Here is a 14,718-nt window from a genome sequence, read left to right as displayed (position 1 = left end):
GAAAGAACCACGCACGTATGGATCTGCTTCTCCCCGCTCTCCCAAAGCATCTGTAGTTCCCCTTCTTACCGACAGAGGGGGACAAAGACAAGACCTTGCAGATGGAGTTGGTGAGTCATACAGCGAGACCGTCACGTACAGACACCACAGCTCAAAACAAGGCTTGGTCTGACTTGGCCTTGGACCTATATTACCGTGAAGTAGATGCTTATTCACACTTAGCTGTGATGTTACCTGACACTGTCAAGCGGATATTGACATGGGTTGATGATTTATTTAGACTTACTGTTATATCGATGCGTGTTTGTCATCACGTCATTCATTTTTCCATTCTCCACGCTCTGGTTAGCTTTGTATTATACACACCAGTCTACTGCATTCATACGTTCACGGCGCTCTCCACGGTGCTGAAACACAAAGGGGTCTCTGTCCGTGGTGCTGAAACGGCATCGAACGCAGGATTTTCTTTTTCATTAAAATCTTTCTGTGTCACTTTAAATATATTTGATTCCATTACAGCTAGCTCTATAACATCACTGACTTAATATGCCAGCTTCACATACCTTTGCTCTAAGTGATACAGGACTGATTTGGATGTAATCTTTGCATAGCTTATGTTAAATGTTAGCTTATGTTAAGGATTCTTTGTGTCGATGCCAGCCGAATATTAAATGAAAACCCTGGCCTAATAAATCCAACGAGTTTGACATTTTTCATCTTGCAATTTCCATCTCAGGACTTCAGCAGTCTGCAGTTTTTCATTTATGCGGCCCCAAGTCAACGGGAAATGCCACAAGTCTGCCATGGCCCTGGGGATGTCTGAAGGCTACAATATATTTGTCTCTGGCTGAGACGTTTTGAAAGAAATGGGGCCCTTGTTGGTTTATATTTTTGACCATAAATTGCATTTCACCCATTAACTTAAATATGATTTGTTGCTTAGTGGTCACCAATGAGTCTATTGGTGACCACTCCAGCTATTAAAAATATATTATATGCATTGATCCATATGTATCTCTATGCAGTGATATATTCTTTATTCATATATTTCAGTGCAATTTCTTTCCATTTTGGGGGGCAGGTGGTTGATTACATTTAATCAGATTCCCACACATCCAGCCTTCACAGAATATTTTTAAGAGGAAGACGTTTTAAAATAACTTATTTTGCTGGCATCCAACCACTAGGAAGTGTATGAACCGAAAGAAAATCAAGTGTGGATAGAAAAGGGAGAGAGCATAGCACCTCCCACGTCCTATGTGCGAGAAAGAGAGAGGGAGAGACTGACAGAGAAAGAAATAGAGAGAGGGAGAGAGAGAGTCTGCTGTGGTGGTGTTGGGAATCGGACGACATGAGCTCTACATGAAACGAGTAAAATGCTCTAAGACGCTTTCGGCGTTTGTCTTTCATCCTTCCGAACCAAGGACGAGCCAGAAGCGGAGCCGTTCTTCACGATCAGGTATCGAGATGCTCCTCAGCCTCCACATCTTACATAGAGATCAGATGTTGGTATTCAGTGGCGTAACCGCGGTCCTTCTGGCTGGCTGGCTGTTATGCGCACACGATTCCTGCTGCTCACGGCCAACCCGGGACAGCAAATCTCACTTTCTGCATCCATCTCGCCGCTGTTGTATCACAAGTTACATTTCTGCTCGCTAACCTCGGTCGTGTCAGTTGCAAACTACTGCCTGTATCCTCGTACAGCCATATTGGCAGTAAGCAGGAGAGGGAGATGGAGAGGGAGGGCAAATATATGAAGGTATTGAGGTTGTCATATTGCTTTGAGGAGTAAGGGAGGTGAGAGGGAGAGGGTTGGGAGGAGGGGGCTCGCTGCGACTGCGAAATGATGGCAGCACTGCGAGATGGCGATCCTCCGGTATTTATGAATGAACCACGCAGAGTAGGGTGGTCTGTAATGGCGTTGCGCACAAATCTGCGGAACCACGGCAAGCCCTCTCCCGCCACCGCTTCCTGACTACAATCGAGGCGGAGAATGCACGTCAACATTAATGCACATACACTAATGACGCCAGCGTGACGAATAAAGCTCGATTTCTGTGGCAAATGCTACAGTTAATCCTCCATCTGCATTTGTGCTCCCCCCTGGATCTGTGATCTTAGTTGTGGGTTTCAAGACTGGAAAGGAGATCCACCGTGAAATGTAAAGGAGCTGTGAATCATTTAGGTCCCCCGTGCGCCGGCGCGTGTGTGCGTGCTCGCACGCATATATGTGAACTTCCTGTATGAGTTTAACACTGCCAGTCATGATTGTATGTGTGTGTGTGAGAGAGAGGGAGAGAGAGATGGAGAGGAGAGCAGAGATGTATGGCAGTAAATCCTGTGAGTAAGCTTTAAAGTGTGTGGTTGAGAGTAGTTAGAGATGCAGACTGCATTAAAGCATTGGAGGAAAAGTGGACATGTAGGGGGAGTGTCCTGCCTGTCTGCCTGCCTGTCTGTCTCTCTTGAATGACCACGGTTCAGTTGCATAAGAACATGTCTCTCTGCTGAAACAGGACAAAGAAGTGATTCAGTGGTAACAAGCAAAACCAAAGCGAGTTTATGAAGGTGATGATGTTTGAGATGAGTATGGGAGTGGATACTCAGTGGTGATGATGATGATGATAAAGGACCAGTAAAAACACAAGTCTAATGTGAAAAAAAATCCATAAAAACCTAAAAGATCCAGAAACAACTGGATGACAGGAAGGTTGTTAGCTGATAAAATCTGAGTAAAGAAAGTTTATTCAGAAAAAAAAAACCCTCTCTACTACTATTGTGTAATGTTTCATCCATGGACTGGAGCCTGTGTGTGGTTGCTGTGTGCTGGATGACTGCCATTTGTCAGTGAATGAAACAGTGAGAATTTGAACTAGTTTTTCAGAAAGCATATGTATGCTCAGTGAACAGTTTACAGCTAATTAAAAGATCAATTATGAATCATTTTAGGCATCTTTTTCATCACATTTGAACCCTTCTGTGGTGTCTTAAATTTACCATTTTATGAAATGGTCATTACATGAAACTAGAAAAAATCTATAAAATATAACATTTGAAGCTTCATTGAGAAATCAGCAAGCGCCATATTATGAAAGAAAACGTGGCAGCAGAGGCTTTATCTTCACCTGCTCATTTATAGTCTGTCTGTTGCTTTGACAGCACAAGTCTGGTCAAATGCACCATCCCCGCTGAGTACCTCTGAACTATATATGGCATAGTGTCTTCTTTACTATTGGAAAAGATCAATGCTAAAGCATTTTAGCTCTTCTGAAAGCATAAGCTCAGCTAAAAGATTTATATTGTCTTACTTATTAATATCATTAAGCAGAACTGCCTGAGTCTTGTGAATAACTAATCATGGCCCAGAATAGCTGCCATGGTCATTTAAGCACACTGCAACCTGTAGTATAACCAATATTTTGATTACACTTTTTTCTCACATATCAGCCTTTCAATGCCATCCATCTTCAACGCTCCTAAAAAGACATATATTTTTCTACAATTTGAGGTTTTAGATGAGGAAAAGTTAAAGGTCAGTTTCTTATAATCTCAACTGCGTCATGTCAGCATCACAAGCAGTCTGGACTGGAAAGCCTGTGTTGTTTCCTCCTTTAACCATCTGCGTTGTTATCAAACCTGGATCAGCTACTTATAAAAAAGAGAAAGAAAAGGGGGAAAAAACTATGTTCGGTTGATCTTGCCAGTAGAAACCATGGAGCCAATCCAAAACTACCAACCCTGTCACCATCTGTCACTGCAGGCAGGATTCTGCAGCACACTCCACCGGTCTGCAGTTAGTGCTTCAGTCAGGTCAGGGCCTTTACTGTGTCTAAAAATAGTCTTTCTTGAAAAAAATAAACCTGTGCACATTATGGCAGCTTTGAAAACGAGCTTAAGTGTTTTGTCACAGAGTCAGAATCTCAGTTTCTTTATTTTTTCCTCGGCTGAATTGCTGTGCGATTAGCCAGGTGCCTGTGTGTCTCCCAGATTGCCAGGCTGATGTATTAACAGGGTTTTACAAAGAGGCCAGACGGAGCAATCCATGGGTTCCCCCGGTCACACTAATACTCAGCGCAAGTAAACACTCAAAGACTAATTACACAGAAATGTGTGTAAAAGTGCTGCATAGCAACAGCATGATTAAGATTACAAATGCTGGTTACAGCTCAGGAATGAATCACCCTGAGAGGGAAACATTTTCCTCTTAAATTCTTTTTAAAAGTGCACATTTAGATATATTAAGGAGAAAGTGCAGGTAGAGGGGTGTTTATGTTAATCACAACCATTACCAAATCAGTCATAGTAGTATGGCAGCTTAAATGAATGCTTATCATCTCTCAAAATGCAAAGCTCTTTGGCTTATGTGTGAGGCTATCGCCATAAAACTGCTATGTGCAATAATCCAGACATTGTAAGTGTATATGTGTTTTCTTAAAACTTCTGAAAAAATGTTTTTCATTATTTGTATTTTAAATGTTTCTGTGAAATCTAGGGTTATTTTAATGACCTCTTCTAATGATATTCTGACTTTGGATAGTTAAAGTAGTCATGTTGGTCGGTAATAAAGCATCTGAGCATTTTTATTTCCTTTCCTACTCACTCAGAACAGGTCTGTACAGTGCACCCCACCTTGATGAACTTATGCCAAGGTGAGAAATTTGGGTGCTCTGATGAGTCCTTTTTGAACTACACACAGGCAGACCTTTACAGTTTTGTGGCTGAGCTGATGTTCCCGTGGCTCTATGTTAGTGTCAGTTCACACTGAATCAAAGAGATGCTCCGGGGATATCAGAGGGCCTCAGGGTACGTGTAGTCTTATACAGAGACTGCTGGTAACTTAAGTCCTGGGAATTGGGTCAATGCAGAGCTGGCCACAAGCACAGAGGAGGTTAAGCTCAATGATTAGCTACTAAGCCAAGACCACAGGGCGTTCAATCTCTTGGACAGTGTAGCACACACGCTCCATGCACGAACGGTGCCGTCTGCCCAGTCACAGTATAGACTGACAGGGGTGATACCTGTAGTCATACATAAATCATTTACATTGAGTCTAAACTGAACTTTATCAATTACCATCTGTATCATTTGTGATACATGAGTTTTTGTGAGTTTTTTTCCCCCCTGAAAAATATGCATAAATTGCACAATAATTTTATAAGCAATAAATTACACAAAGTGCCAAATGTAAGGACATCAACACAAATTAAAATCCACATATATGTCAGACAGTTCAATAACTGTTCAATAACTTGCTTTTGTTTTGGGGGGGGGGGGGGGGGTCAAACAGAAATTTTTGGCAATTATTTCATGGTTCAGGCATTACGGGGTTAAAACAAATTTTCACTTGGACAGTAAAAGTTTTTTACAACCACATACTTTCATACGGGGAACTACTTACTTGCTTTCCTGACAAGAACTAGATAGGAACATTAATGCCAAACTTAGAAGTGTCCATTGAATATAAAACTGGAGCCAGGAGGCAGTTCATTTAAAACAAAGCCTACAAGCAGAGCAAACTGCAAGCCTGGCTTTTGCCGGAGGTCACAAAATTTACTATGTTTGCGTAAATTGCACAAAAACTACGTAAGCCTTTTTTTCTTGGCTTGGCCGAATAACTCTCCAAACTTAGATGGAGTCAGGCTAACTGTCTTCTCTCATTTTCAGTCTTTGTGCTGAGCAAACTGGCTTCTGGCTGTAGCTTACCCTGAGAAAGGTATTGTTATTTTCATCTAACTCTCAACAGCTAATATCAGAATTCTCCAACCTAGTCTCCTAACTTCAAAAATGCACCGTCATCTAACTAAAGTGGCCTTTTTTCATCCAACAGAATCAGAAGAATCAGTGTTTGGATTCACTGGAAGGACAGTAGCTGTATCAGGGGATAATAATCCAGAAAGTAAATAGAGAAAACTGCATATTCTTAATTCTGTGCAAAGCACCACACATAATATTTTAACTTCTATGGATGCCCTGTCTGTGCGTCATCATACTCCAACAGACGCACACACGGACAGTAAAGGTGACAAAAATATGCAGCTTCGTCAGTCTCTTTTTAGGAAACTTATGGAGATGAGTTTTCACATTCAAGAGCTGTAAATGAAATCCAACAGAGACTCTAAGATAAACACATTCTGCAGGCTTTCCATGTGTGTGTTTTAGCAGGTGTGAGTGTGGCGAAGCAGAAGCGGCGACGGCATGCCTGAATGTGTTAGACTGAATCAAAATTTATAAATCGAACCTCTACTGTCTGCTCAAACCTAATGAAAACACCCGTGTCTAAAAATTGCCTCGCCAAGAGCACAGATTACATCCCGTGGCAAAACGCACACATACATACACACTTTTGAAAAGACCTGAGCTGATGTGTGCACCGAGAACAGGGAATCTTCTGCTTCACTGCACAGAGGCAGACACACATGACGCACACACACATTCATACAGCAACTGACAGGCTGAGAGCTTAAGAAACTTTGTGTAGGTTTCACTGTGGCCAGAAAAAGACAAAATATTTCAGGCTGATAATCTGTTGATCCTGTAAAACACTCATTGCCAAATAGCGGTGTATTCTCAGCATTCCACTATGCACAGCCTGATTAAAATCCTTTCTCTACAAGATACCATGGGACCGCTTTGTGGGTGTCTATTTAATCACGCTCTTGATCTGTTGAATGGCATTGTGTTTGATGTTGGTTAATGCGCTTCCTTTGTGCCGCTGCATAAGTGGCTCTCTTGAGGGAAATTATGTGCATATTTTTGTTAAAGGTGACATTTCCTTGCTCGCTCTGTGAAATAAACGAGTGGAGAAGGCTGCGTTGCAGCTATTTTCTGGCGGAGAAGAGCAGAGGCCTCCTTGGTCTGTGCCAAATGCTATCTGCTAATGGAGTTTGGCTGCACTGATGCAGATGCATTTATAGTATACCATTAATTCATTAAAGAACTGCAGTCCTCTCATTTCAAATAAAACCAGAGAAGAGGATGGGGGAAAGGAGAGAGACTACTTGCGTTTGGGAAGAGTGTCATAAATCTCAAAAGCCTGGTATCAAGGACAAATGGTGAAGGAGCGGAAGTACAGTATGTGTGCCACTGTGAGGTTGCACCTGTGTGTGTAGTTATAGTTGCTGACAGAGGGAGGGAGAGAGATAATTATAGCTCAGGTGAAAAGTGGGGGAGGTTTTGATGAGCAGGATCTTTGTCACAGAGCTAAAATCCACATCCAAAGAAACCAAACAGACACCAACCGCGGCAGGACAACAGACTGACGGGGCCCACAGAGACTGGGCCCCATCGATTACAACCGGAGCGGCTTTAGTTTATTGATCAAACACCATGGAGACCTGGGGAGTGACAGATCAGCAAGAGGAAGTTTAGGTAGCAGCTCAAAGAAAGGCTAAAGTTGCGGATAAGTAAAGAGAATATTTAAGAGTTTATCAGAGCATGCATGTATCAGATGCACTGATATATCAGCTTCAAATCAAAGACATCATACCAGTCTGTGTGGCTTTGTCTAGATAGGTGGCTGAGTGTGGATCTTTGTGGATTTTTGTGATGGTGTTTGCTGCAGTATTTCATTAAAACTAGATCTGGTTTATTACCAGAAACTAGTAACTTGGGTCCTATTTTTGCAGCAGTCACCATATTTTCTCCCTGTAATAATAATACTATACTCTTCACATTGCTGAGCTCTAGAAACACTGCTGCACTAACCAAACTGTATACTTTGATTATCATTCCACAGTTTGCAGATGACTCCTTGGTTCTGTATTTAAATGGCATTTCCGACGCACTGTGAGATTAGCTCTATGTAACGTGTTTGAGTTAAACCGTTGGCTTGTTTCTGGGGTGTTTTCTGTTTCGGGCCTCTTGGAGGCAGCAAAACAAAATGAAAACAAAGCAAAGTCAAATGCAAGTCAAATATTTACACTGTTTTTGTTTTGGTCTCTACCAGCTCCAGAGGGAAATATCAGATTCCCCCAGGAGCTAAATGCTCCACTGTGTTCACCAGATAGGTGCGAACATTGTCAGTCTGCCATTTGGTGCCTGCTGCCACCACATACTGCACAGATTAGAGCAGGAAGCCAGACTGTACTGCAACACTCATGCCAGTTTTACATAATGAGTTAAAAGATAGATGAAGATGCCAAAATGCTTTGCAGATCTGAGATGGACTGCAGAGTTGTGTGTTGTATAAACAGCCATTTTAACCACCAGTAGGAGAAATATAAACTGTAGCAGCTTTAAAGACGGCAGCATTGTCTCAAGAATTAACTGTAATAAACAATTAATCCTCTCTAGATGCCAAATTACATCCAAGAAGGCCAAAATAAATTCACTTAGAAATTGGCTTTTTAAACTATGTTGAGGCATCATTCCTGCTTAGGTGTGTGTCTGTAATTAAGCAGGTTAAGCAAAAATCACTGTGCAGCTTTGACAGCTACATGGCAATTTTTAAAGTGTTACCTTTTTTTCATCACTGACTGCCTCATTAAAGCTAAGAGTAAGGCACTGTAGATGACTATTGTTTCTGGCAATTTTACAGCAGCGCCTTGTAGTTATGTTGCACTTAAGAGTTGTAAAGGTTAACATGACCCTCACTGCACATGTTTTCATTACCGCAGCCACGGTCTGAAAGAGAAATACGACAGACTTGAAGTCCCAAGAGGTTAAACTTCAGTCATGCATCCCTCTATCTAAAAAATGCAGTTTCAAGTTTATCACCCTTCTGAAGTATCAAGAGAGCCATTAGGGAAGATTTTCTGCTTCTTCCAGACCCGAGTAAAACAGTAGCCACAGGCTCACCTGAAAATTAAACTGTGGTGGTGTTCTCAGCAAGCTATGAAGCAGTCTTATACATCACACATGCTTACAGCTGAGAGACGGTCTATAAAATTCAAGAGGCACTCCCCAAATCCTCATTTATTTCAAACTCGTGGACTGATATTATCTAGAACCCAGCAAAGCAATTACAGGCACCCTGCCATCAATAGTGGGTTCCTGCAGTGCAAGCATGACAGAAATCCACTTATTCCATATGGTATTGATGTCGATTTACTGTTTTCATTATGACTGCAGCTTAGAGAGCAGCATGATCACAGCTGATAGAATATCTTATTACGGAACATTAAAGCACGTTTAGCACCAAAGCGGATAAATAATGCAACAGATACGATGTGCAATCATGTGCAGACAGCGCAAGCTCTCACAAAGATAGCAGTAGATTCTGTGCGAGGACATTGTTTAGATGCATATGCATGAGCTGCAGCAGGTAATGTTAGGAGTGATTAATTGTAGAGTCTTTCACAGCGCTGTGCTGCTGCTGTCTACAAACTGGGCTTTTTCAGTTAGTTGTGTTCATTTGCATGTTATCTTTATTACCTGATATATATAATCTGATATCACACAGTGTGGATTTAGCATTTTTAGTTTGATGACCGAGGATGAAATCTGCTGTGAATTATGCAATGCAACACTTTCTTTAAAGCCCTGAGCTTTGTGTTGTTTTGTAAAGCAAACACTAAACCTGGACTCTTTTCAAATTTTTAATACCAATAAAACAACCTAACAAGCACTGGCCACTTGCAGCAGCAAAGCTGCAAATGTAACACTGACAGGTGTAACGCTGAAGCCAGTTTGGCGTGAATCAGTATGCCTTTGTGATGTGTTTAGCCAACTGGTGAATTCAAATCCAATAGTCCATCTATTTTCTCAAATAGATTTCTGTGTTTACCCTTCACACACAACTGGTTTTCATCTTTTTACTTTTAATTCAATTCACTTGTATTTGTACAGCACCAAATCACAACAACAGTTGCCTCGAGCTGCTTAATTTGTAAGGTAGGTAGACCCTACGATGGCTTTAGTTGCTCTGACTCACTCTGTTTGGATCCATATTAGTGGTAGGCACAGTGATCGGTGTTAGCCATGCGCAGTGTTTTGTTCTTTGAGGCTTCTATGTTGGCTTGATGATTAATTAGAAAATGCGGGATTGTTTTTGGGGCTGAAACTGAAGAACCGTGACTATGCGAAGGGTATTGATTAGGGAAATGTCTGCATGAGGTGAAACACTTGGATCATTACCAAACTCATCTTTTCTAATTTGTATTCTGGCTCATAGTCAGACCACGAAAGATGGAGTGTTTTAAAACCCACTGGCCTGAGGTTAAGTTCTGCCAGCATATACTCCTCTTGTTCTGCTTCATTAAACAAAAGCTCCAGATTTTCTCTTAGAATCTTATCTTCTCATGTTCCCTTTCCTAATCTCATAGGTGTAAGACTATCTTAAACCCGAGGGGACAGAATGCCAGAACAGAGCAACGACTATCGTGTGGTGGTGTTCGGTGCTGGGGGAGTGGGGAAGAGCTCCCTGGTCCTGCGCTTTGTGAAAGGCACATTCAGGGACACCTACATCCCCACGGTGGAGGACACCTATCGCCAGGTGATCAGCTGTGACAAGAGCGTGTGCACCCTCCAGATCACAGACACAACAGGCAGTCACCAGTTCCCTGCCATGCAGCGCCTTTCCATCTCTAAAGGCCACGCCTTCATCCTGGTCTACTCGATCACAAGCAGACAGTCCCTGGAGGAGCTCAAACCCATTTACCAACAGGTGAGGAGTGTTTGTGTGTCTTTGGATGGCTGAGCTTGTTTAATCGCGCTGGGCTTTTATACTGAAACGTTTTTCTGCATTGTACTAAATATAAAGAGCAAAAGTAATGATGCTGTCTGGGGTAATCTGTATTGCATTAGTTCCTCAACTTTGTCACTGGTGATGTCTAAACCACAAATGCTTTCATTTGTAATGATGTATTCTCTTTGGGTGCTAAAACTACAAGCAAAATTCCCAGAAAATAACAAATCAAATCCATTTGCTTGCCTTTGCAGGTCCTGGCTATAAAGGGCAATGTTGAGGCTATCCCAATCATGCTTGTGGGAAATAAAAGTGATGAGACCCAGCGAGAGGTGGAAACCAAGGACGGAGAGGCCCAGGCCAACCAGTGGAAGTGCGCCTTCATGGAGACATCAGCTAAGACCAACCACAACGTAACCGAGCTCTTTCAAGAGCTGCTAAACCTGGACAAGAAGAGGAACATGAGCCTCAACATCGACGGCAAGCGCTCTGGGAAGCAATCCCGTGCCGAGAGACTGAAGGGCAAATGCAGCGTGATGTAAAATCCAAGAGAGGAAAGGAAAGGGAGGTGGAGGTGGAGGTGAGAGAGGGAGATGAAATACGGAGAAGTAAAGAAGGAGGACGCCAGACACCAAACGCATCATACAGAGCAACAAGGTTTTTGACGGCAGCGGGGTTCTCATCATCGACACGCTCCTCACAAACACAACTTACATACAGGAAACGTTTCAGTTCGGAGCATAAATCCATGCACATCCTTAACGGGGAAACAGGTGAGTGGGATTGAGATGACAAGTAGTGCGTGACACAGATGAATACAGAAATGGCAGGGGTGTGGACTTTGTATCCTCCAAGTGTCACAAAAACCTGGATGGAGCACTCTTCGAGAACTTGGGTGAGAGTACTGACCACGAAGACCAGAAGTCCATAAAAACGCAAGAGGTTTCTGATCAGTGCAAAATCTTAGATATCTTCTCTCACTTCTGCACCTCCCTGCTCAGCTCACACTTCACCCTTCTCATCTTTTTCATACCCTCTATTATATCGACTGTAGAGAAATGTAATGTACAAGTAAGCGAGTTCCAAAGCTCACTCATCTGGTAGAGACCCTGTTGTAAGTGACTGAGGTGTCTATCATGCTAGTACAAAGAGGACTCAAAAGTTTGACACTGCTAGCATGAAGCATCACAGCAAAAAAACAGATCACCCAGCCACACCCCAAGGACTTTGATGTATATAAATATGGGATATTTAGATATATTCCATCCAGTCTGCACATCCTCAGCCCCAACTAGTATATGATGTTGACTCAAGTTTGATGCTCTGAAGCTCAATTTTCAATTGCCATCGTCATATAAAAACACTTCTTTGCGTTTATCCCCCAAATGCTTATGGTAAAAGGTCATCTATGAACCCTCGAAATGTCCTCATCTGATGTGGAGAAACATCCAGCGGCAGGGGCTTCACGCATGCCATTGATATGACGCAACAATCCTTTTAAGACTCTCATCAAGTGTAGAATAACTCTGGCTGAAAGGAAGCTGGACTCTCATTGAAACATGAAACAGAAATACGAGTCTGCCTTGCCTACGAGGTTAATACACTTAGATAATCATTGCCAAGCTGGTAAGATGAAAGAGAACTTTTGGTTCTGAGAATGTCAGTTTGCTTTGGCACTTTTCATGTGAGAGTTTCTCTTTTTGCCTTTTTTTTCTAGTTTTCTTTATGATGCTCTTATAAAGTTACATTTAAACACATCTCCTTTAACAAAAAGCACACAGGGGAGAAAAGGCGGAGGGTGGATCTTTAAAGCTCCATGCAGATTGTCCAGTGCACCCTGATGCATCTCCGTACACTCATCACCTGTAACTCCAGGCATCAGGAAACAGAATGGGTCACAGAGATGTGCAGACACAACACGCACATGATGCATCCATGCAAAAAGAAAAGAAACACACACACATTTAGCTCTCTGATAGTCAATCTGAGTAACATCGTTGACTGAGTACATGAAGAAGAACAGGGCTCACTCAGCCTAAATGCCCTCACATTGCACTTTATATCACCATACACAATTTTATTTGCCATGTTTCCACCTACATGTGTATTAATAATTATCTCTGTTGTGCTGTATGTCCAAAGTGCATATATATATATATATTTAATATATATACCCCTTTTTTTCATGTAGGACCTCTAAAATTGTACACAGTGTATACAGAGCAGCCAAAAGCACAATACTTTTTTCCAACATATCTAATTCTATTTTTTTGTTTGTTCTTTTATTGTATTTGTGTGCAGTTTCCATCCTTAGCTTTCATTCAACAGTCCTGAACATGGATTGCATAGGTAGCATGGTCACAGGTAGCTCTCTGTCTTGATGTATGGCGCTTTATTTTGTCTGGTTCTTGGCACAATGAGGTTGTGGTTCTGCTGAACAACAGGGTATCGTGATGTGACCGGTTAGCTGTGGACACAAAGAGCGTAAACGTTATGTAACATCAACCCCCACACCACCCCCACAGGATCACAGGTTGTGGGACGACGATGAGGGGTCAGATTATTTGTCTGCTTTTCTCCATCTCTCAGGCGGTTTTGACAACAATTAGCGTGGCGGATAATCTGCTCCTGTACTGTTAAACCCAAAGACACAGATGATAACCCCTTTTAACTGTGTGTTCATTTCTCAAGAAAAAAGGAAGAAAAAAGAGAATAAGCACAGCAACTAGTCTCGTCTGTCTCCTTCTCTGTCTTTATGTGTGCAGCAGGATCAACAACTGGGCACTTTAGGGTAACATTTTACTTGAAGACTTGCTTATTAATCAGCGACGCCTCATTCATAAGCACCGTGTAAAATGTCCTACCTTTATCATTCATGCCCACAAACCACTATAAAATGATTTCAGACGTGTAGATAAGCAGATGGAAATTCAGCGAAATGTTCACAAGAGCTTCAAGTAAGATGTTACCCATGTAAAGAAATACTGTACCCACTGTCTTTCTGGGAAATGTTGTTACAGTAGAAGGTTTGGTGTTGCTATGTACTGTAATATACGGCTTAATAACGATACTCATGATCTATTGTATTTGACGCATCCACTCTTCAGATCTATCAATCAGATAGCACTAGCAAAATGTGAATATGTAACTAAAAGTTCCACTCCAGGCTGTAATTTTGTTTTTCTGTTTATTTTGAAAGCTGAATGAATCTGTTGTTATTACTGTGTTGTACTTTGCACTAATGTGAGGTCCTGTTAAACCCAAACATTTATATTGTAAACATACCCTTTACTTGTTAGATGCCAGGGATGCTCACTTGTACTCTCTTATTTTCTTTTTTGAAAATCTGTTTAAATTCCAAAAACAAGATGTGTAAAACAGATATATAAGTTGTATTTTAATCACTTTCTTTTCTTTCTTTTTTTTATTAATTCATTTATTTTTAACCTGCTCTATATAGATAGAGTGCAATCTACGGGTTGTGGCCATTTGACGAGCTAAAATTTGAAAAAGAAAACCTTAAAAATCGCCTGCAATGATTTTCAGACCGAGTTCTTTTCTGGTCTGACGCAAAGCCACCGGCAGTGGTGCACACGCTGCATAGATATCAGCTTGACACGTCTGGTTGCCAGATTGTGTGCGCATGTTTGTGCAAGCTGCTGTTCTGCTGACGTTAACAGGAGACTGTCATTGTTCATGTTCCTGCATGGAATATGATACAACAGGGAAGGAAAAACAACAATGAGGCAGCGTGAGAGAGCACTATGGACAACAGGGGCCTGTGCTATTAATAGACATAGAGCAAATATATGAAGTTCAACTGCACTAGCCGTGGCCTGTATAAGAATCGTTCGAGCTTTCATGTGGGAGCCGTTGAAAGAAGACGTTGTGCTTGTGGAGTGTGTGAGCTATTGAGTTTGTGGATTGTGTGAGTTAAGTGCTCGCAAGAATCAGGACAGACACTTCTGCCCCTGTCCCTCCATGGCGTGTCTCATCTCATTTATCCATGAACCATATTCCCTGTTCTGTGTGTTTAACCGGGAGTGCATTCATGTACATGCACATTCATCCACCTTATTTATATATATTGTTTTCAC

At 41.8% G+C, this 14,718-nt stretch overlaps 1 protein-coding gene across 1 annotated transcript; it reads left to right on the top strand.

Moving 5' to 3' along the window:
* The first annotated feature begins 1,269 nt into the window (after positions 1 to 1,269).
* On the top strand, positions 1,270 to 14,016 carry diras1b (DIRAS family, GTP-binding RAS-like 1b). The gene is made up of 3 exons (XM_082516589.1): positions 1,270 to 1,459; positions 10,260 to 10,600; positions 10,876 to 14,016. Exons 2-3 carry the CDS (start codon positions 10,292 to 10,294, stop codon positions 11,161 to 11,163), a joined length of 597 nt encoding a protein of 198 aa, XP_082372715.1. The 5' UTR covers positions 1,270 to 1,459; positions 10,260 to 10,291; the 3' UTR covers positions 11,164 to 14,016.
* Positions 14,017 to 14,718: the final 702 nt, after the last annotated feature.

This window comes from Aulonocara stuartgranti (assembly GCF_965226115.1).
Source record: "Aulonocara stuartgranti genome assembly, chromosome: 19".
Lineage (NCBI taxonomy): Eukaryota > Metazoa > Chordata > Actinopteri > Cichliformes > Cichlidae > Aulonocara > Aulonocara stuartgranti.
This window is presented reverse-complemented; position numbering and strand designations above follow the sequence as displayed.